Here is a 24,058-nt window from a genome sequence, read left to right on the forward strand (position 1 = left end):
TGTGATGGTTAAGTCAAAAAGTGAGTTTTGAATCTACAGCTATTTGAATGGTTTTTGATTCTTTCAGTTAAGTGACGCGAACGAACAGAACAAGAAGTTAGATAATCGAGCAAGAAGCATGCAAGCTCAGTTAAATGATTTACAGGTAAGGTTTCTTCTTCCAGGTACCTTCTTCCTTTATAGTTAACAAGTGAAATATAATTGTTACATTTTATTGTAGCAGAAGCATGCATTGGTAATGGCACAGAAGTCCAATGATTCAGGAGGAGTGGTGTGCCAACCTAAACCTGTTAAGGAGGAAAATGAGACAGGAGCATCAGAAAGTGATAAGGTAAGGACTGGGCAAGGTGAAAGATCTGTGTGAAAGACTTTAGGCAGTAGAACGTTATGTATCTGCTAGAAATTAGAAAATGCTAGAAATTAGAAAAATAAAATAATTTTTATTGATTTTTTTTAGTGAGTTAATTACAGTAGGAATAGGTAGACACTATATTGGGAGAAACAGTCAACTGAAAGAATAAAGTATGTTGCTAAAAATGTCTTTTGAATTTTATATTGTGTATGTATATGTTTTTTGCTTATTTAGCTGTTTTCTTCTTCCTCTCATGTTATCTCTCAACTATGAATTAAAATTATATTCTGCCTGCACTGTAACTGTTTTCTTCTGCTGTGTCAGAGCAAATCTTAAACTTATTCTGGTTACTGCTACAGTACAACACTGTCCTTTATGAATAAAACCAGCTGAAATGTAGTTAGAGAAGTCAGATAACAAATTTTAATTTTATAAGCCAGAGATGATTGTACTGCTGTTATACTTTGGGGAAATGGTCTTTAATGTGGGAAAGGATAAATGCAGTGTTCATATATAGTTCCAAAAGGATCACCTTGTTTTCCTTAAAATACCTTCTTGCATCACTTAATGAAATACTTTCTGTCTCCATGTTATTCCAGTCAGTAGCAAGTCCTCTGCTAGTACTCTGCCAACATTTCCCGACTGGTAATGACTTTCTCCCGCTAGAGGCTAAACTGAAATGAGAAAGAGAGATATTCACGCCATTCTACTTGATCTATATCAGATGCCTTAAAACTGTACTGTCTCTATATAGCCAACATATTTCTCTGTGTACGTAGGTTTTAGCGTACTTTAGTCGCAAGTGATATATGAGCAGCATCAGTAGTTATAATTCTGAGTGAAGAGAAGAACAGTTGTCTGAAGGTAGATACAAGAAGACCTGTGAAGGTTTTAAAGAGCTGTTTGTGCAGCCTGTCTTCAGGAACCTCTGGATACCTTTCACAGAGTTTTTCTGTACAGTTGTAGTAGAGGGACAGAATGACAATGTCATGAAGTCTTTATTCTTCTAACGGTGCTACTTACACAGTTAAAATTTAGCATAAGTAGATTGTATGAAATAAAGCAAAGGAGTGTATCACATGTATCAAAATGAGGATTTCCACATGCACAGATCATTAAAGATTTGCTTTTTCCTTTTTAAAGCATTTCGTTAGAATTATAAAATAGATTGATTTTGTATGTGAAAATCTCTTCCCAATTCTTCCCAAGCCTTTCATAAACATTTGTCTAAGCACATAATAAAGCATTTGCGTATTACTAATGTACTCATATATTTTAGTCTATTGGTGTTGTGGTTTAGAAAATCATAAACTTGAAAGCTGAAATAACTGATGTTGTGGATGTATTACAGGTACTACTGAATTCAAAAGTTTACGACCTCTTAACTATTCTTATGGACTGGATCTCAAACGAACACCTTAGCAAAATAGAAATACAAGGAGAGAGAGAGGGCAATGATAAACCTCAGTGTGCTAAAGAAAACTGCACTCCAGAAAATTGTATGAAGGTAAAGGCATTTGAATTTGTTGAGGCTAAAATGTTAAGATTCTTTTTATTATTTTTGAGAGTGTAACAGGTCAGCCTGTTTTATACGCGCTTTGAATACATTAATTAAAAGAAAATGACAGTCCATCAGTATTAATTCCAACAGTGAGATGTAAGAGATAATTTGTCATTCGTGGAACATACAGATCATTTTTAAGGAAATGTGTACTGTTCAGTCTGAACTTTAGATTCCACCTGTCTTTCTCTTTTAAGTCATTTTTATCAGCTGATAATTTGTCTTGTGTTTTATCTGTAATACTGTATGTAATTCCTTTTTTCTAAGGAGATATACACATCTAATTTAAAGTATTTTAGTGCTGATATTAGGTATTAAAAGTTCAATTTATGTCTTATAAAAGATGATACCATGCAATTCTTTTAACACCGTCTTTCTTGGGATACCAAGGCTTGGAAATCAGTGAGGTGTTCAGGAAATCTGCTTTTACAGTGTTTTTTTCATTATATTTAAAATTTGTAGCCATTGGTATTAGACTTCAGAGTCTGAGCTCACACAATGTCTTTCCACTTTTTGTGTAAACCTGTGTAAAATGTAAATTCAGTATATGTATATAATTCTGTTACCTGTACCAGGTCTGCACAGTGAGTATTTGCACATGTAGTCTGTTAAACTCTGGGAATAAGTTTATTTTACTTTAGTGTTGTTTTGTTTTGTTTTTCTTTGTTTGCTTTTTACTTGTGGTTAGCTTATACTGTAAGTTCATATACTGCATATAACTTTGCCATTCTGTATTTTTACAGCTTTTGCATGTGGTCACTGGACAGCTCCAGTGGATGCCATTTGTGGATCCTAAACTATATATGCCTGTCATTCAATTTATCTACTGGTCTCTAAGGCAGATAAACACTGGTAATAAGGTAAGTTCCCGAGTGATATTTTGTATTATAAATGAGTATGAAAAGTAGATGTTTTCAGGGATTATATATAAAAGAAACTTTGCTCTCTTTGCAAAGCATAAATTCCTACCACAGATACATAGCAAATGAAAAAATAATTCTCATCAAATTAACTTTCTCACATTCATTGTTATATTTTGCACCATGTATGTAAACATATTTTTACATACATATGTGATCTTTGTTGCAGCAGTGTCTAGCATCTCAGGAATGATATTTTACCTATGTGCTTACAAAACTTGTGAACTAGGAAAAGAAATATATTTTTGTTCACTTTATGCATGAGATTTGTTGAAATTGATGGCAATGTGTGGCAAAGTAGCAAAGGAATTTTGATTTCTTTGTTCTCTACTCAGTGTCTAACTGAATAGAACTGTAAGCTGGTGGTTCTAGTGCTAATAAGAAAATATTCTAAATGAGCATGTTATTAAGTTTGATTCCGAAGTAATATTTCTGTACAGTTTGTTGAAAAGTCCAATACGTCTTACCTGTACGGTATTCTTAAGGTTCATGTTTAGACCTTAATTCTGTAAATGCTTTTGTAGGATCTAGCTTCAGGCATCTTCAGAAAAGAGTATAGTGTAGTAGGCAGCGTTGATTAAAGCTGAGTTTGAACTGACTTTATTCTGGAACCAGAGGCAAATTAAATAATGTCAGCATATCAGGGGTCCTGACTACCTTGTCTTTTTGTGAAGTGTGTGTTGACAAGGCCCTGTGCTAATGTTGTTCAACTGCTTATGGAACGCAAAGTAGTACAGATTATATTGCAATACATGGTCAAGGCATTTGCTATTTAATATTTAATCCTTAGGGGAACATACATATCTATACATAGTAGACAGGATTTTCTTGTATTTTAATGTTTACACTAAATGTGCACGTTGTTTGAAACAGCATGCAAGCATGACATCAACAATGGAGAGACTTGGAGAAGTTATTTTCAAAGGCATAGAACATCAGGGAAACCTGCAAACATGGTCTGAAAAGTCTACACAGAGTACACCAAAAACTGTACTTTTCTTTACAAGCTCCTTTATGCCTTTGAGGTTTCTGTCAACTTTAATTTTGCTTGAAACAGCGAAGTTTCAGCGAGGTAAGTTCTGGTTTTTATGATGTCTTTTTTTATCATCTTTTTATTTTTATCCTTTTTTTAAAAAATCTTATTTCCAGGAATGTGCCTGGATGAAAAACAAATTTACAAAATGCAGCAGTTCAATGATACTGTAGCATCTGTAATGCTTTATTAGTGAAGGATGTTTTATTTGAATTTTACCACCTGATAAAGCATAATATAGGGAAGGAAGTATGAACCTTGCTATTATTCATGTCATAATTTGTGTGGTCATTTTAATATGTGTTATTGTTGTCAGTGAGATCAACGTTTTTTGTGACGAAGGGGAAAAGAGATGTTGGTAATTCTCTCAAGCAATCACTCTAGCAGTGATTTGTTTGTCAAGATCTTCACTGCATATAATGGTACAGCTAATTGCTCTTCAGTAAACTGAAATCAGTAGCAAATTTCAGAGAGTTCTAGAATTTCATTGCTTTGTCCAAGTTTGATGTAAAGCTCATAGTCTGTCTAGCTCTTACCTCTCTGCTGTCTCCCCTCCTCTCCTACCAAGTCTGTCACTGCAAGTGGCTACCCATAAACATTATCAACATTGAAAAACATTGAAAAATGCTACTATATGCTGATGCAGTATAGTAATGTATTTTGTTAACAGGCAAAGCAAACAAGGTCATACTTGTCTGGAGATATCACAGTTCTTAGTGACTTTTGCTTCAGTTCATGACAGTTACTCCACTTGTGCAATCTCCAGGATGCCGTAGCATCTCTTCTCAGCAGGAGTTTCTTTAAAAACAAACAGAGCCTGAAAAGACAAAAAATTTTCGTTGAAGTGATGACAAAAATACTGACCTGTGCAGTATTTATACTGGTAGTGCTTAGAATAAACAGGATTTAAACATTCTGGAAGACCATCCTGACACCATTAATAAGCAAGTACAGTATTTCAGCTGTTGGAGGGAAGAATCGGTATATTTTCAATTTCAGTATCATATAGTTTCAGTCAGTATATTTTGGTGAAGCACGATGATTACCCTGAAATTGAAACTCACATTTCTAGAAATGGTTGATAAAAATGATGAAAATGAATTACAATACAAAAAAAAGTACTTATTGCAGAGATTAACTGTAAGCAGATGAAAGCTGTTGATCAGAATGAATCAGTTTAGCTTCTCATGGTTGGTTTTTACTGCAAGCTTATAGAACGTGGAAAAAAAATCTATTAAATGTATGTTGAAACTTACTGTGTATGAATTTTCATCACTGACCACGTGTCTAATGATCTAGTGATGATAAAGCAGCATGTTCAGTTTAAATATATATCCTGTTTCCTTCAAGATGCTAATATCCAGCAGATGGCACTGCAATTAAACTTTTGCTGTGTGATAAATTTTTGCCTTACTCCTAATTTTCTGTGCTCCGGATGATCAATGCTATTCCAAGATATTGAGGAAGATTTGACATCATGAAATTAAGAAAATTGAATTGATTCACTTAATCTAAATTCTCTGAATAATTTAGTGCTCTCCAAAATGGATGCGTATATAACATAGATGCACTGAAACTTAAACTACAGCCTTTTATGGAAAGGAATGCGAATAGTTGCTGTCATGAAAGTAATTGCACTTATTCAGATGAATTAGCCTTTTACTCCTTTATTAGAGGCTTCCCAGATGTTGAAACCAATATAGTCCCAAACTATGCAGCTTGTGATTTCCTTTTCTCTCTTAAGGAAGATATTAGAAAGGTTTTATGTTTGTAAATATATTTTGCTCAATTTGTGAGTTGTAGCATGTCTTTTTTTCCACTCACAACAATTTTTTTAAGGAATAAAAATAGGCAGAGTATGCCTTTAAATAAATAAATAAAATTAATATTTTCAGCCATCTAACTTTTTTTTATTAGTATATATTTGCAACAGTAACTCTTAGGATAAATATTCACATGTTTGTGATCATCTAATGGAACTGTGATTATAGAATTTTTATTCCCTGTTTTCTGTTATCTTTCAGTGAATTACCTGACTCATGCATTTCGTTCCCTTTGCGTGGACTTGAGAACAGATGAAGGAAAGATGTTATTTTTGCAATACCAATGTGTGCCTGTCGTACTAAGCCACTTAACTATATCCAGAAAATGTCTCCTTTCTTGTGCTCTTGATGCATTAACTGAGATGGCCAGGAGCTCTGATAAAAGTGAGTAATTGAAAAAAAAAAAAAAAAGTTATGATGAAAATAGGTGAGATAAGTATAAATACCAAGTAAAAAATAACGTGATGCTTCTCTATAAATAACCTAATCTAGCATTAGCATTTATTTGTGTCATTTAAATTCATTAGAGATATAAAGTATGTTTCTGAATTGTCTGTCTCTTCTCGCTGTCAGCATCCATGCTTTACATATTGTCCTGGTTACTTTCTTACTGGTGTGATTTTTTTGTTATTATATTTAGTTTAGCTTTTCTGTTTATTGCACTGGTTTACCTTGCTGATGTTTTGCCAATGAGTATTTTTCTTTTGAAGTAAGACTGTGCCAGGGCAGCCATTTCATGAAATCCTGTTAGCAGGTGGAGATAAAAAAAAAAAAAAAAAGTTTATCTCCCCCCCTCCCCCCCCATGAACAGCTCTCCCCTAGCCATTTTTCACTTTCAAATAATTGGAAATGGCACATCTGTAAGAGATGGTTATGTTTCGCTGAATTGTACTGTAGTGTGGTCCTATAAAAGGGTTAATAATCTCATTATTCACAGTGCTTTTCCAGGTGATACAGGCAAAGAATCAGTTGATAACAGTCTGGATGAACACAAAACTAGTGAGCCATTCCAGTGTCGTGTGGAATAATCCTTGTTACTTTTCTTAGAATAAAAATCATTCGCTGTTTTTTTAGAACAGAAAAGGGGAGGAGAAGGGACTGCTGCTATTTGTGAAATACATATTGTTGGCTTGGGGTATTTTGTTACCATGTACTATAGCGGTGAAAATAGAAAGCGTGTTTAACTTGGGATGGAAAAACATTGAGTTAGAAGCCATTTTGTAGTGAGATAAGTGGCAGAAAGATTTACCTGATGTTGTTTTCTTCCTTTCAGACCGTGTGGTTAGTTTAGTTTTTTTTACACCAAAGTATTTCTAATCATCGTAATTTTGATTGGTAAAGTAACTGGGAGAGAAAAACCTAAGCAGGGTTGATGGTATCTGACATGACTTTGAAGAAAAATTCCACTAACAGTACATGTTCTGTTACCTAGCAGTAGTCATTTTGATATGCTAGATGCCTAGATTTAGAAGAATAATGGAGATAAATTGTGAGAAGTTCACATTTTGCCATGTTGCTTCTCAGAGAAGATATATATGCAAAACCAGGGAAGGAGGACTAATGCTTAATTGGATTAACATATGATTGAGAATTTATTTTTCAGCAACTGGATATAAAGCCTTATGCAGAGCCTTTCTCTTTGGTATAAGGAATTGCCTATATACATGCTATAGTCAGATTCTGTTCTTTTCCAATATATAGTTAATGTTTTCCAAGAAATTGTTAATGATGACAAGTAGTATTGTTGACAGGTAATCATAATTTCATACCTTTGTATGTTTCTTATGAACAAGTTATTAAAAGCAAACTGGAAGGTGGCTGTGAATATTCAGAGGTCTCTCTGTGTTAGACTAAAACAGGACTTTATGCACAATTTTAAAACTTTATTGTTATGCAGCCTTAAATATGAAGTCATAAGTAGCTGATCTTGTACTAAAATATGGAAACGTGTTACCCAACGAAACAGCCTCTGACCAACAGGAGTCGAAGTCTATATTTTTTCTCTATGATATGCAATCCCTAAGCATTCTTTCGATTTGCTGGAATAATCTTCTGAGTCTATATGATTATTCCAGTATTTTTGTTTAAACATATTACCGTTACAGCTTACGTGATTAGAAACTGAGTAAGAAAAAAAAAGCACTGATTTTTTTCAGATGTTCTTTTTCATAACTTAATTTTTTAATTTATTTTTTTGTGAAGTATTTTTATGGATTCAAATTTTAATTGTCCAGGCTGCAAGATGAGTCAGATGTGAAATACCAAATGCTTTGCACTGCCTCTTCCTGTAACTGCATGTACCTGTTGTTACAGTAAGCAATATATGCTAATGGTTCTATACATTTCAGACCTATCTGAAGCCCTCTTGTAGGTTTTTTCCTGAAAAAAAAAAAAAAAATTCTCGTCCTCATATTCCAGACATAAGGCCTAGACTCCCTCATATATTGAGGGAAATTACTTAAGCTGCATGAGAAGAAAGCACCTATTGGCCTAAGATGGACATTTCTGTGCTTTGATAGAAATTATAATAAGAGATTCTGCAGTATTGCTTAAGCCCATTGACCGACTTGGTTTCAGTACTCATTTTTTCAGATTTTAGAGCAGTATCATTCCTTTTGGCTTCGTAGTATTTCTGATCCAGTGGGTGTCCAAGTTTCCCTTGCTAGTTCACACGTCAACAATGCTAATAAGGCATCCAGTTACTGAAAACATAACGTCAAATGTAACAGTTGAGGTATTGGTATCATCTGTTTCCTGTCAATATGCAGTATCTTAATGGCAAATTAGAATTAATAATCTTATTTGCTCTTCATCTTTACTGGCACACAGCTTTTTATGTACCCCATCCCCATTTTGGTTCAGGTGTTTCACATCCAGAATCCTGTCAGGGGAGAGTCCCGACACCATTGTTTCAATTGGAAATGGTGGAGGTCTGAAAGATAACATTGTTTGGTACTTTCTTTCTCTTTCTGTCAGTTTGTTATTGTATGTTCTTTGGTACTTTCCAGCTCAGGTTACGTGTTCATATGCAATATCTTCTACTTTTCTGATTGTTACTTTCTTCTGCTAGTTCTTTTTTACAAGGAAGAGAGGAATCAGCAGGCAGAGGTGGAGGAATAATTAATTCTTGAGTGATCTTTAAGCTATGAACCTGCCCGAAGATGGGTGTGATAACAAAACCTGATCTGATAACATTGTCACAGAAAGTAGATTTAATGCTTTGATAAACTTTGAATGCACCTCAAACACTGTTCAGTTGAACAAAACCAAATTTTAATACTTTTTTTCTTAATTTGACTCATAGAACAATTGTACTTATTAGCCAATGTTTCTCTGTAACATTCGAGGAAAATTGAGACCAATGCTATAGCTGAAGTAATTTTATAAAGAAGGTTATTTTCCTTGGGGCTTTTTTTGGAAGTAGGTGGTATAATTTGTGCAGTTTGAATAACACCTGTGTATTGTAAGAGTTCAGACTTTATTTATATGACATGATGTTCCAGAATCATATGAGTTGCATCTCAGGTTAGGTTTAATTATGTTAAGACTTTATTTGAGTTTGTCATCTTGTTTGAAATATTGTGCTTAGTTCTGAGCTGGTTATTGCAGGAGTGGAACAGAGGAAATAAGGCAGGCAAGGACAGAAGAATTGTTGGAACAAAGCTCTTTTAGGTTTCCACCTGGAAGAGAGAGTTGTGATTCCTTTAGTGATTCTAGTAGGTCGTTAGGCTTTTTCTGGTTTACTAAACAAAGTAACCCCGAATAGTGTATAGCTGCGATTTACAGGCTATCTAGGTTATTTGTGGAATGGTGTTTTTCTCTCTAAGGCCTCATTAGAATCACTCTTCAACGGTCAGACCATATTGGTTGCTGTTTAAAACTAGACCGTTTAAAACTAGAAGTTCACTTTTCAAAGCCAGATGGTTTGCTTTCTTTTTAGCCAACTCCTTACACACCTTCCAGTTCTTTTTCTAATCCCCATCTTCTCCAATACAATGATATTGCATGTAATGCTGCATAAACCTATAGCACACTTCTGTCTTTAGTTTCTGAAAATGTCTTGGGAGTTTTATTGAAGGGCATGAATATGTTCAGATTGGTTTGGTTTTTTTTGTACATGTCCTACATACATGTATTACATTGGCTGTTCCCTCTTCACAAAGTGCCACTTCCCAACTTGTTAGCAACAACTGTCTAACTTTCCTTGTCATAAAATCCAGCTAACGTTTCTTTCAGATTCCTGAGGTCTGCTGTGGTGTCCCTGCCTAAAGGGCTCTTTTGGAATTACAGGTTTGGGGCTTGTCCTTCCTTGTCCTTTCCATCAAGATAGATTTCCTGCAAACCAGCAAACTAGCCAAGGTGTGCACCCAAAAGACTAAAATGCCTTTATCTTCTGTCCCATCTTTCTTGTGCGGGCCTTACTAGTTATTTTTTGATATTTTTACTTCTGTGGCTGGCAGACCTTCTGCTTTTATGGGGGGGTGAGGGGTTGTTAGACCTTGTTAAAAAAGAACAACTTTTCATACAATCTGTCTTGTTATAAAGGTAGTTCCTGGCCTCCAAGGTGTAGGTTTTTGTTCTGGTCTTTTCTGTTCCTTGTAAACTTCTGTTCAGTCCAACTGACTTCTGTGACATAAGGAATCCTGTTCTATTTTTAACCTTTTTTATTGCTTTTTTTTTTGTGTGTGTGTGATTGTCATTTGAGAATGGCGCTGGTCTCCCGTACATCCCGTGTCACAGCTGCGTGAAGGTCTTGCACATCTAGGAAGCTGAAGAGCAATTCATACCATCCTGAGGTCAACACGTATTGGGTGATGGGCTGAAGCTGTCCTTGGGGTCTCTTAACTCGGGGTCACCCACGAAGGCATCCACACTCGAGGGGCCTTGCGCTGACTGTTATCTTGCCTGCCCTCTGTTGTGCCATAACCACTGGCTCTTACCAGGCCCAGCTGTTGATGACAAGAGAATGAGTTAAACTCAGCAAATGGTTCCAATCTTGCAGGTGACTGTGTTAGAGACAACAGCTCATTAGGAAGCTGTTCAGTGTTGTTACTGTTTCTTTCAAGTGTTTTCTGTTTCTGTGGTCCTTATGTAACTTTTCCATGAGCTAACTTTCCATCACTCGGTTGGGTTGGTCCAGTCTCCTGGCAGATCCACATGCAATTAGAAATGAAGCAAAACTGTAATGGTTAATTTGTGAAAACATGAACTTCAAGCTGGTGTTCCTGACAGTCTTCATTTTCTGAGGTGACAGAGCTTTAGCTATAAAACAGAATTTTCTGAATAACTATAGCTGGTGAGATTTGATGCTGTGAGTGACTGATTACTTTGAGGGTAAATTTCAGATGAATTCTGTCAACAGTGATAAATTGGTCATTGTTCATTGCAGTCTACCAATCAAGTTAAGTTAATGTAGCTACAAAATGCTGCATTTTTTTATGGTTACAATGGGAGGCTTTTGCAGATTATTTAAAATTGTGTCAAATCCTGACAGGATAGATTCCAATTTAGTTTTTCTACAGTAGTTAATAAAAACAAAATCTGTGCAGAGATGAAACAAAAATATTTAAAAATATACAGTTTTTATTCTTCCAGTTCATCAGATAGACAGGCATTTAAATTATATGCTTACTTTGTACATTTTTGATGATTTAAAATATATTCTGCAAAAGCTTATTTGAAATGAATATATAAACGATGTATGAAAAATCTCTTTAAATGCATGTCTTTATCAGTTTGCTTTCACGTAATTGAACTTTGTGAGACTTGAGATATTATTTCCACCTTGGCTCTTCTGTTTTATAGTAAAAATCCCTCAGCATATTTTTTATATTGTTTTATAAACCTCACAGTTAAAACATTCTTACAGTGTATCTGTGTGTATATGTGTGTATATATATATTAATAAAGTATTTTTAAGATACCTTAAGACCAGAATTTTTAATAATAAAATAATACAGTATTTTTAAGACCAGTAAGAACAAGCCAGCAAAAAAATGCCCAGGTAAGCTGAATATGGTATTTGTTTACACCTACAAAAAGGAATTTAAGGCATTTTGTGGATATTTATAGGAATAAATTGTAGGACCTCCTTCTACAGTAAAAGTAGAATAATATTACAATAACTATTAATTTAATGGCATATTCTAAGTAACTTATCCTGGGGCATACCAAGTGTGTTTATACACTAAGGGCAGAGCGCAGTGAATAGTGACTTTTGTTGGATTCCTAACAAATTTGTTCAGTTCTGTTACCTATTAAATCATTACTTATGTTCTTTATGGTGTTGCTATAAATCAGTCTGTACTATTAGAATCAAGAGTGAAACAACACAAGGGAACAGATTTTACTTTATTCTAAATTGACTGAGTTTTGGAGAGCAGGATAAATGGAAAAGATTATACAATATGGCCATGTTAAAAAATTATCCAGCATTTTACAGGAATTGTTTCGATATTCAGGTGTTCTTATCCAACTCTGACCTCTCAATTACTATTCTGCCTGTCTTGAAACAGCACAGTGACAGTATTTTGATAATGAAAGGCTGTCTAGTATCACATCAGTGTCTACAGGTACTATTTCTGTACATCATTTTGCAGCAGCTTAAAATATTTCCTTTTGAGTCTTTTTAGCATAGCTTAGTGTTCTCCTCATGTAATCATAAGAAAAGGATCATGATCAACTAACATTGAATAAACATGTTGAAGATAAGATTTTTTAATTTGAGTTTAAAATTGTTCAGTGTCCTATTTTCCTTTGTTTTTAGGGGAATAGGCCTTGTTTTAATACCACAAGTGCTGGTGACATCAGAACTCTTAGGAACTTGGGTGGTTTTTAGTTCTTAGTTTTACCTGATTTTTGCGTCACATGCCTGGAATATACCCAGTTATTACATTGTTCTCATGGTTGCACAACATGAGGCATATAAAGCCCTCAAAAGCTATAAATCAATGATTTATTTTTCCCTGCACCAAGTTCTGTGATGAAACTTTTTAATTATTTTCTTTTACAGATTGCTTACAGCTTTTCCTGGAATACTGCAGTACTGAATCCGTTTTCCGTGCTTGTTCTGAATTGCTTCAGAATCCCGGACTAGACATGTGCTTTTTGAAAAAGATTTGTTTTATGCTACGGAAACTCTCCGAAATAAAGTAATCCTTTATTACTGTTTTTCTGTTAATTACCATTAGATCACTGAACTTGGGGACATTTCTCTTTTTTTAAAAAGCTCATCTCTGTTTTGACGTTCATTTGCTCCAATACAAATAATACTGGACTTTCATTGTTAGCAATTATGTTTAAAATGTTTGTCACAGATATGTAAGATGAGTCTCTCAATTTGCCTATAAATCTGTGTAGTTCAGAATATGAACTAAAAAATAACTAGCCTAAAGAACATATATTCCTTATTTATTTAGATGACAAGAATGCTTAGAAGAAAACCCTTCTTTTCTTCCCCCCGACCTTCAGTTTTACCGAGTTACTTGGTAAAAATGTCCTCTGAAAATTGTTTTGTATGTGACTTAAATTTAAGTTTTGTCAATTTTCATCTCTATCAAAAAAAAACAGAGTTTAAGGTCTTGAGCCATATAAGACTTTGGGGGAATGTTAACCTTTACAAAATAGGTTTCCGTTGCTTGTTGGTTACTAATTTATTGTAACAAAGATCTTCAACATGTCAGTGGTAGAATGCTGCTGAGTTCCATTGATGTGCATTATTTAATGGGATTGTTTCATTTACAAAAGCAGGTATTTACACTAAACCGTAGCTTACATTAGAGTTAGTTATTTGCAAAACTGAGGGTTTAGTTTGATTTTTCTTAGGAACAAAATTGAACTCGGGGGGAAAAAAAGTTTTCCTGTAAAATACTCTAATTTAAATCATATTTTTCATTGGAAATAAACTAAAAGTGTACTCAGAAATCCAGATTTTTAAATTTTTTAATTAAAAGACAACCTCACAGGTAGTGCCATGAATCTTAAAAAATGAACTTTGATATATTCTTTAAAGTAAATTTTTTACCCTTGGTTTTGTAGTAGTTCATTACTATATTTGCCTTGATGTTATTGTGGATTTTCTGTACGTGTCCTGTTTCTGAAATCTTGCTTCTAATTGGGGAAACCTTTTTACAGGTTTTCCTTGATCTTCCACTGTACTACATGTAAATACCATTTAGTCAAGAGAAAGCATAGTTCTTGATGATTTTTGTCAAGATTTTTCTTACAATGCATTGATAATTTTCTGCTTAGAGACAGAGTTATGTGAAGCTCCCAATATAATTTTTTTTTAACTGATAGATAATAGATCTGTAAAATCTTTACTGTTAAGTTGAAACTTGTCAATTATCTTATGTCAATTATTCTATGTTAAATCTTTTGCAGAAGCAATAAGAAGATGTTTGAATCGTTTGCGCTTCCCGAAGTGATCAAAGAACTTCTCAGGACAACACATCCTGATCACCATCACTTCTGCGTAGACCTCAGAGTAATTCTGTATAATTTGGGAGTGGCAGAGAGCAACAGTGCTAGACTCGAGTCTAAGCAAAAGTGACTAGCACTATCTTTTGAGAATTGTTGTTCTGTGTAATGTATGCCAACTCTCTATTGTAGTTCAAAAAGTAATTTATTTATTTATTTATTTATTGTTTTTAGTGCTTTCAATAAAATTGTTCATCAAAACCTCTGTATTCTGTAAGTTACTTTGTATCATGTAGAATCGTAATGATATTTCCCTCATTCATGAATAGGAAAGTGAAAAACTGTAATATGCTAAATTTCTTTCTTTCATACTTTGTGACATAATGCTGCTGTCCTGAGTGACTCATACAGTCTAAGAAATTGGATCCATTCAGCTAAAGTTGCGTGTCCTGAGTAAGCAGATCACTAATACCAACCTTTCCATACAGGCAGAAATTTTACTTCCTTTTTACTCTTCAGAGAGTTTTATGAATTCATTGATTGATTCCTATGGTTGATAAGTAACAGGCAAGTATTTTATCAAATTATCTTTCAGATAATTAGAGTTTTAGTGATTAAAACCAAATTTTGATTGCAGTAAACTTGAGGTATCAAATGAGAATTTTTTAGTTACTTTAATTTTGTAATTTCTTGGCATTTGCTCTTTACCTGTGTTTTTGTAATATCTAGTATTTTGTCCTGCTTTATGTGAACTTCTCATGTAACTTTGCATTGTAATGTCCCTGAAAACGTAACCTATAAACATTTCTTTAAATGCCTGGCTATAGCAATCCCTGATAATAATATTATACTTCAATGCTACTAATGTATTTTATATTAATTTCCAATTCAGTTCCCATTTGGTCTCTTAGTACCCACATTTCCTTTCTGAATGTGCTTGAATATATTCTTAGTCTGTCACAATTCAGTGTTCGGAATTTTGTATATGTAGGAAACGGGATACTTTCTAAAATTTCAACTTAATCTTCCATTTCTAATTTCTGATTCATCTTTTGTACTGTAACTACAGAAAATTTAATTGTAAAATTGAAACTGCAATTAAAATGTAAAGATCTGTTGTATGTTAGTCTTTGACTAACACTGGCAGTCAGTATAAAACTTCAAACAGGTTTACTTCTCATTTTCTTACATTTTTTCTTGTTTTTCCTGTGTCTTTTTTTTACCAAAAGTCTTTAAGTCTTTGAAAGTGGATTGAAATTGAAAGCAATATTTTTTTTCAAGCAATCTGACTTTCATTTATGACAAACTTTTCTATGAAAAGATTCTACATCAGACCTGGCACCAAGTACCAGACGTAGTACTGTCTCTTCTGTCTGGAAGAGAGAGCAAGCAGCATGAACTCTGTTGGTGGGAAAACAATTTAGGTAAATTTAAATAATACTAATAGTAGATAAAAGCTTTTGCCAACAATGGATTATGTTTTGGAATAAGTATTTCTTTATCAGTAATTTCACATTTGTCAGATTTACCAGCAGTGCAAAAGCATCCATATACTTTCAGCTGGAGACAAAATCCTCTTATTTAGGAATTGTATTTCTAGTCCTCATGTGCTGCTCTGCCTGCTTAGTCATTATAATGCTAGAAAATAAACAAGAAAAAAAAAAAAACAAACAAAACTATAGAAAATTGTTGGCTTTTCTATATCCACATCAATGTTCTGTTCTTGGCTTTCAGTCTTCATTACTGTTTGATAACTTACTACTCTTCCTTATGGTGCCAACTTAAGAAACTAAATGTATTTTTTAATAGTGGCAAAGATAATGTGGTAAAGAGGCACATAGAGTATGTGCCAAAGACCAAAGTCTCTTGTGGTTTATATATAGTAGTGTCCTGGTTTTGGCTAGGATATGGTTAATTTTCTTCATAGTGGCTGTTATTGTTAATGCTGATAACAAACCGATGTTTTAGTTGTTGCGGAGCAGTGCTCACACAGAGCCAAGGACTGTTCAGCTCCTTGTGCGGCCCTGCTGGGAGGGGACACAGCCAGGACAGGTGATGTAAGATGGCCAAAGAGATGTCTCACACCATGTGGTGTCATGCTGAGCAATAAACTGGGGGGGTTGGCTGGGGGGCAGGTGCTGCTGCTCAGGGACTGGCTGGGCATCAGTCGGCAGGTGGTGAGCAGTTGTGTTACGCATCACTTGCTTTGTGTATATGTATATATGTATACAATTATTATTTCCCCTTTATTTTTTGTCCTATTAAACTGTCTTAATCTCAGCCCATGAGTTTGACTTTTTTTCTGATTCTCTCCCCCATCCCAGAGTGGGGAGTGAGCAAACAGCTGTGTGGTGCTCAGCTGCCTGCTGGGTTAAACCACAACAAGTAGAATCATAGAATCACAGAATATCCCAAGTTGGAAGGGACCCATAAGGATCATTGAGTCCAACTCCTGGCACCACACAGACCATGTGACTACGTGCACAGTCCAATTGCTTCTTAAATTCAGACAGGCTTGGTGCAGTGAGTGCTTCGCTGGGGAGCCTGTCCCAGTGTGCGACCACCCTCTCGGTGAAGAACCTCTTCCTGATGTCTAGCCTAAACTTCCCCTGCCTCAGCTTAACATCGTTCCTGCAGGTCCTGTCACTGGTTATTACGGAGAATAGGTTGGTGCCTGCCCCTCCACTCCCCCTCATGAGGAATCTGTAGACTGTGATGAGGTCCCCCCTCAGCCTCCTCCAGGCTGAACAGGCCCAGTGCCCTCAGCCGCTCCTCATATGTCTTCCCCTCTAGGCCCTTCACCATCTTTGTTGCCTTCCTCTGGACACTCTCCAACAGTTTAATGTCCTTCTTGTACTGTGGTGCCCAGAACTGCACACAGTACTCGAGGGGAGGCCGCACCAGCACAGAGCAGAGTGAGACAATCACTTCCCTCGACCGACTAGCGATGCCGTGCTTGATGCACCCCAGGATACGGTTGGCCCTCCTGGCTGCCAGGGCACACTGCTGGCTCATATTCAACTTGCTGTCAACCACAACCCCCAGATCCCTCTCTGCGGGGCTGCTCTCCAGCGTCTCGTCACCCAGTCTGTACGTATAGCTGGGGTTGCCCTGTCCCAGCTGCAGGACCTGGCATTTTCTTTTGTTAAACTTCATGTGGTTGGTGATCACCCAGCTCTCCAATCTGTCCAGATCCCTCTGCAAGGCCTTTCCACTTTCAGCAGAGTCTACAACTCCTCTAATTTTGGTGCCGTTGGCAAATATGCTCAAAACCCCTTCTAGTCCTACATCCAAATCATTTATAAAAACATTGAAGAGGACTGGCCCTAAAATGGAGCCTTAGGGGACCCCACTAATGACCATCCGCCAGCCTGATGTGGCCCCATTTACCACAACCCTTTGAGCCCTGCGCATCAGCCAATTGCTCACCCATCATATGATGTTTTTGTTAAGTTGTATGCTGGACATTTTGTCCAGTAGGGTCCTATGGGAAACCGTGTCAAAAGCTTTGCTGAAGTCCAAAAAGATCACATCAGCTGGTTTCCCTTGGTCAACTAGATGGGTGATCTTATCATAAAAGGAAATCAGATTTGTTAGGCAGGACCTACCCCTCATGAACCCATGTTGGCTGGGACCAATGACTGCATTGTCCCCCAGGTGCGCTTCAATAACTTCAAGGATCATCCTCTCCATAATTTTACCAGGCACTGACGTGAGACTGACAGGCCTATAATTGCTAGCGTCTTCTTTCTTGCCCTTCTTGAAAATTGGCACAACATTTGCCAGCTTCCAGTCTACTGGGACCTCTCCAGATTCCCAAGACCATTGAAAAATAATTGAGAGAGGTCCCACAATGATGTCAGCCAGCTCTTTAAGCACCGTGGGATGAATCCCAACCGGACCCATGGACTTGTATGGATCCAGGTGGAGCAGCAAATCCCGCACATGTTCAGGGTCGGTTGGGAGTTTATCATTCCCACCATCATGGTCCTCCAGCTCAGGGCACCCTGGGTCCCGAAGCCCATCATCAGCGTTGAAGACAGAGGCGAAGAAAGCATTAAAAGTCTCTGCTTTGCCTATGTCCTTGTCTGTGAGGAGACCTTCCCCATCAAGTAGCGGACCTATGTTTTCTTTGGTCCTCCTTTTTCTGTTCACATATCTAAAAAAAACCTTTTTGTTGTCTCCCACAGACATGGCCAGCTTCAACTGTAGTTGGGCTTTGGCTACATGAATTTTCTGCCTACAAACGCGAATAGTGTCCCTGTATTCCTTCCATGTTGTCTGACCCTCCTTCCAGCAACCATACATTTTCTTTTTTCACCTAGGCTTCAGTAGAAGATCCCTGGTCAGCCAGGCTGGCCTTCTGCCCTGCTTGCCTGACTTCCGATATTTTGGAATTGCCTGATCTTGTGCTTTTAGGAGGCAGTGCTTAAAGACTGACCAGCACTGATGGACGCCAATACCTTCAAAAGCAGTTTCCCAGGGGACCTTGCTGACTAGTTCCCTGAGCAGCCTGAAGTCTGCTTTCCCCATATCCAGGGCTGAGGTTTTGGTGGCAGTTTTCCTTCTGTCGCCATAAATTTTAAACTCAACCACTTCATGGTCACTATGACCGAGAAGGCTGCCAATTGCCACATCCCCCACAAGACCCTCTCTCTTCTCCAGCAACAGATCTAGGAGGGCACCTTTCCTTGTTGGCTCCCTTAGCACCTGCACCAAGAAGTAATCATCTAGGTGCTTTATGAACCTCCTGGACTTGCTCCTGTCAGCCATGTGGTGATCCCAGTTGATGTCTGGCAAGTTGAAGTCCCCCATAAGGACAAGGGGAGTTGAGCTGGAAGCATCTCTTAGTTCCGCAAAGAATAATTCATCGGTGTTGTCTTCCTGGCTGGTTGGTCTGTAATAGACTCCCACAATGACATCCCCTTTATTTGTTTGTCCCTTAATCCTTACCCAGAGGCTCTCAACTTTGCCATTGCCAACTTGAAGTTCCACACAGTCCAGCCCATGCTTCACATACATCGCCACCCCACCACCTCGCCTACCCTGCCTGTCCCTCCTGAAGAGCCTGTAACCATCTAGTAAGTGTTCACTGTTAGAAGAAGTGAATCACTGTTAATTTTCAATTTTTGTTATATTGAGTGTTTATGTTAAAATTAAATTTAAAAAGTGAACCTGTTAAATGTTAATATAATTAAATTAATGAAGGATTTGACTAAGGATGAGACTAATGATTTTGATCTTAAGTAAATTTTAACAGAGCTGCAAAGAAAAATAGCAGTGCTCAATTTCCATTCATATTAAAGTAAACCTTAAATGTACTAGAAATCGACAAATGAATTATACAAATGAATTTGGAGTGTCTTATGAAGAATAGATAGTTCTATAAATATAGCAACTATTGTTAAGTTCCAGAATGCACATGTGATTTTTGACTCAGTGTAACAGTGTTTGGATGTGCAGACAGTTAGTGGTCATTTGATTCTTTCATGTAAAAAAAATGAAAGTCAGACTTCAGTAGAGTTATATGGAAGCTGGACTTGTCATTTCAGAACTAATTTTTTAAACCAGTTGTGAGAGACAATTTATACTAATCCTTTATTAAGTGTCATAATAATATTCTGTGAAAATCTTTTAAAAATGTAAACTATGTCATATCTGTTCCTGAATTAATCACTAATCAATTCTGTTAATGCAGAAATATTTGTGAATCCTACTAGATAAGGGTAGGAAAAAAAAAAGATGAATTTTGTATTGTTTTTATTTGCTATCTCTTTTATAGTTTGTGTTGGATTGCACTGGTAAATATGCTTTTACTTATGGGACATGCGGACTATAAATGCAAATGAGACTCTTAGAACAATGTGATTTCAGGATCAGAGACTTTAAGGAAAATAGTCTAGGAATAAATGGAACTAGCATGATCAGAAATGACTGGAAATTTTTGAGCTATTCTGGTTCAATTTTTCATTGATCATCTACAGTAACTAAGCTAACTAATAATGGTGCGTAACTTAGAAGCATAGATAACCTCTCTTACCTTTGTCATTAGGAGGCAGAAGTAGATACCAGCAAACTATCATACTAAAATTACTGTATTTCTATATTTGCATTTCCAAATGTTTGCTACATTGAGTTTTGTACACACCTGCTTGTTGCAGTGTCCTGAATACCAACCTTGTAGGGCAGCCCGGCCTGGCTGTCCATGCCGGTCCGTGTTGAGGCCTTGCTCGAACATCCCCATTTTGCTGTCATTCCCCCGAGGTTCTTTGGCGGCCTCTGTTCCAGCAATGAGCAGGGGGTTGTGGGGAAGGGGAAGGAGCTTCGGCCTAGGGGCATGTCTCCCTCTCTCCAGTAACATGCCGGAGCAATACGATTGCACGCATGGGATCAACAGGTCTGTAAGAGAAAGTGGATGAGAGAGGAGGTTGGGCTGGTGCTGTACACCAAGTCTCAGGGGGAGGAAGATGAGGAGGTCCCAGCAGTGCTTTCCTCTGCAGCCTCCGACAATGGGCAGTTTGTTCCTAGTTCACCCAGTGAACTCGGAACAGGTTAGGAGCAGCGGCAGGAGGAAACCTAAAGATGGGAGATAGCCCTCAGTGGCAATATCAAGCACTATTGCACTATTTTAAAAGGTTTTGCTTTGCCTGTTTGCCTAACTAAAAATTAAACAAAAGGCCCTGTTTCCAGTTTTCTGATGTGTCCCTCTGTGGATCTTTTGTCCTGTGTGATACACTTCTACTGGATAAATGCTGAAGTCAGATGACGAATAAATTTCTGTCAGATTGGTCATGCTTGGGGGATCTCTTTGTAGTCTTTCCTTTTCAGATGGAACCTAGAACTGCCTGCTTTTTGCTGCTTTTGCAGCATTTGGGTACTGTAATGTGAGCGTGAGTTTCTACTACTTTATCCTTCTGTTGGAAGATTATCTGCAACAAGAGACATTTGACAGAGGTAACCAACTAGCTATTCCCCCTGGTTCCTGATTTCCTAAAGAAACACGGTTTATGGGATCATTGTCCGTCTGCATCCCCCAAAAGTGTCATGCTATTTTGAACATGCAAGCTGCTTCCAGCCAGATTTGGTAGCAGGCAAGGGAAGTTATCAACTAATGGTGAGAAAATTTGTTTGAGAAGAGAGAAACCTTATGAATGCTCTCACTTAAAAGAGAGACGGGGACTCCTACACTTGCTGGCAGCAGACAGCTGATCAGTCAGAACATGTAGCTTTGAGCCAGCTGCAGTCTGCTCTGTCTTGCTGCACCTAGGTCCCCAGAAGCAATTACCTTCATTTCATGCTGATGACGGTAGCAAGTTTCTGGTAGTCACACCTTGTCACTTTAAAGGGTGATAAAGAACTGACCCCAAATTTTATGTTGCTGCTTTTTAGAACAGCTGTGGGAGCCTTCATTAGGAAAGTTGAAGTGAGTATTGCTTCTGCTCGTATTATGATAGTTCTCATCCCAGAAAAGCCTTCCAAACAGGGAGAAAAATACCTTTTTTTTTTTTTTCCCAAACCTATATATTGCATAATTCGTGTTGTAATCCCCCTTGCTGTTTATTGAAGGCTTCCTGTCAAAACAGTCAAGACAGTGTTTTAGACAAGATTTACAAAGTCTAAACTGGGCAAATCTGTAAGAAAGACAGCTCCCTGGACAGCAGACAGTGGTATTTACAGAAGCATGGCAGATCTAAATGAACTAGGCTAACAGTGCCCAGCCTGGGCACTTGTAGTTGTGCTTCCTTCCTTCATATTTTTAACCTCCCACCTGACGAAAGGTCTGTCCTTTAAAGCAGTATTTCGTCGTTCCCTTCCTTGTTCCCCTGAACATGACTGGCTTACATCTTTTTTTTTTTTTTTTAATTTAAATTTTGCATAACTGAATTTAATCTATCATCTTGGCAAAAAGTATCTTCTAGCAGATAAATGAACCAGAAAGGTGAAAGTATGCTGAAGGCAACATTTTTTTCGAAAAACTTTATTCATGATCAGCATAAATGTCTTAAATATATCATTTTACTTACCAGACCAGATTTAAAAGAGACTGTAAGCAGAGCTCATAATTCAGAGGTATGACAATGGATCCTTCAATTATGTACTGAATTTTTCACCCAAAAGTTAAATGACTTCAGTGATTGATTTCCTGGTAGAAAGCATTTATCTTCATGATAACGTATTTAAATTTAGTCTAGAAAGTGTGAAAATTTGGTCTATGAAATTTGGTAAACCTTCACTTTGTAAACGGCTAGAGGAATTACCGTGATAAAGTAGTGCCCCTCTGTGCTCCTAGTAATAACATAGCACTCACATTTTTAAAACTCGCAAAAGTTACTCTGAAAGGAATGGTGCTGCGCTATGGTGTGTTCCTACCTTCCTTCAGCATCCCCGGAAAAATGCTGTGATGGGCAAAGGCATCTTTGTGTTACGCTGACTCTTGTAATGTGCTGTGTCCAAACCACCACTATCCATTGTCAAAACTAGAAACATTTGGGGTTGATGAAAGTCTGTAAAGCAGTCTTCTGACCATGGTTCTCCTTAATTAGACTTTCCTTTTTTTTCTTTTTTTTTCTTTCCATAATTTTGAAAGCATCTTGGATATTTCTGACTACCTAATCACTACTACAAGAGAGAATTTTGAACATAGGCACTTACTGTTTGCTTGCTTGTGGCTACTTTCTTTTTGTTTTGTTTCTTTTGGTTTTGAGTGGATGGTCCTGAAAAAAAAAGAAGAATAAGACATAACATAACAAGACATTCTGATCAATGTCACAGTCAATTACCTGAGAAAAAGAGATCCAGCAAGCCATATATCTGTAATAAATGACATCTCTGATCAGTGCAACTTAATGGAAAGTAACTGCTCTGGTAGATGTGCACAAGCTAGGGCTGTAGGCTTGGTGGCTGGGATACTGCTAACAGTAGCTGTGAAAGCTCAGCACAAGACAACATCCCTACTAATTAGATATCTTTAAGGTCATCTTCAGCTCCATAAAATGGCATCCTCGATGTGGTTAATTATGGAGAAAAGAAATAAAAATATGTGATCCAGCTTACAGGAAAAAAGGTATCACGTGGTAAAAGTTTCAGAAAGGAGCATAATATTCCACCCACACATCAGCTTTTTGGAAAAGTAATATGCCTTTGAAGAAGGTCAGAGATAATTAATGCTGCCAGACGGGTTTTGTCCTTCGGAAGAAATATTATTCTAGTATGTGGATTCAGGAGCTATTTATATAAGAAATGCAAATAAACAAAACTTTGTCATTCCCTGGTCCTTCCCAAAATGTAACAGCTTGATGTCCTCCTAGTTTCCATTGAAGCACGACTAACTTTTTTCAGAGCAGCCTTGCACACCAAGGCCAAATTTCAGAAACACAGCCTAACTCCACTTCCTTCCCGTTTTCAGTTTCAGCCTTTCTACTTATATGTCCTTAGTGTTACTTGTTCCTGATTTACTTCTATGTGGTGGATTAAGTTGGAAAGTCATTGTGTATTCCTGGGCTGTTTCTCGCGATACTAACCTGAATGTAGCCTATTGTAGACTTGTGTTTAGAGCAGCCCCTTTTACCAACAAGAAAAATGGATTCTTTTTTTTTTTTTTTTTCTTTTAAATGTGATGGACAAATGAGATGCCTAGGTATGATCTGTATAACAACGAATCACTGATGTCTTCTGCTGCAGAGCATGCAAAGGCTCCTTATCATTATTCCATAATATAAGTATTCAGACAGTCTAGTTTCACAGAACACTACCAAAAAGGAATCAACATTTTTCTGTCCTTGAAGAGTGGTTGATAATGATAAATTAGTGCCTGAGGTAACAGGTGCTATGCTTTATAAATCATATCACAATAAATAATCAGAAGAACTCATTTGGATGCGGGGGAATAGAATATGTATGCAACTAGATATAGGCTGATAGATCCAGTGCATTTTTACCTTGTTTATATGA

The 24,058-nt window shown here is 36.9% G+C and overlaps 1 protein-coding gene and 1 long non-coding RNA gene across 5 annotated transcripts; one reads left to right on the forward strand and one right to left on the reverse strand.

Annotated features, from left to right (window-relative positions):
* Nucleotides 1–103: 103 nt before the first annotated feature.
* Nucleotides 104–16,387, forward strand: LOC136789700 (coiled-coil domain-containing protein 138-like). 4 transcript variants are annotated; one of them, XR_010828618.1, is made up of 9 exons: nucleotides 104–145; nucleotides 221–331; nucleotides 1,704–1,859; nucleotides 2,657–2,773; nucleotides 3,707–3,905; nucleotides 5,891–6,073; nucleotides 9,980–10,048; nucleotides 10,395–10,691; nucleotides 12,702–12,839. XR_010828618.1 is itself a non-coding variant. In XM_066990492.1 (8 exons), the coding sequence occupies exons 1-8, from the start codon at nucleotides 119–121 to the stop codon at nucleotides 14,238–14,240; spliced, it is 1,101 nt and encodes a 366-aa protein (XP_066846593.1). In that variant the 5' UTR covers nucleotides 104–118; the 3' UTR covers nucleotides 14,241–16,387. The 4 variants fall into 4 exon arrangements, 3 of the variants coding, with proteins under 3 accessions (XP_066846593.1, XP_066846594.1, XP_066846595.1); XM_066990492.1 differs by lacking the exons at nucleotides 9,980–10,048; nucleotides 10,395–10,691 and adding an exon at nucleotides 14,072–16,387 and having other exon boundaries at nucleotides 12,702–12,840; XM_066990493.1 differs by lacking the exon at nucleotides 12,702–12,839 and having other exon boundaries at nucleotides 10,395–11,613.
* Nucleotides 3,590–23,693, reverse strand: LOC136789715 (uncharacterized). Its single transcript, XR_010828637.1, has 3 exons — nucleotides 22,760–23,693; nucleotides 20,285–20,506; nucleotides 3,590–4,683 (listed from the first exon to the last, which is right to left on the reverse strand). It is a non-coding gene; the product is annotated as an uncharacterized lncRNA (long non-coding RNA).
* Nucleotides 23,694–24,058: the final 365 nt, after the last annotated feature.

The sequence above is a fragment of the Anser cygnoides genome, chromosome 1, assembly GCF_040182565.1.
Source record: "Anser cygnoides isolate HZ-2024a breed goose chromosome 1, Taihu_goose_T2T_genome, whole genome shotgun sequence".
NCBI classification, from domain to species: domain Eukaryota; kingdom Metazoa; phylum Chordata; class Aves; order Anseriformes; family Anatidae; genus Anser; species Anser cygnoides.

What these genes read in the sequence shown, in the direction of transcription:
- LOC136789700 (XM_066990492.1), top strand. Translation starts at nt 119, where the DNA reads ATGCAAGCTCAGTTAAATGATTTACAG. An exon ending in CTCAGTTAAATGATTTACAG is followed by an intron (nt 146 to 220) that starts GTAAGGTTTCTT and finishes ATTTTATTGTAG; the next exon opens with CAGAAGCATGCATTGGTAAT. An exon ending in CTCCAGAAAATTGTATGAAG is followed by an intron (nt 1,860 to 2,656) that starts GTAAAGGCATTT and finishes GTATTTTTACAG; the next exon opens with CTTTTGCATGTGGTCACTGG.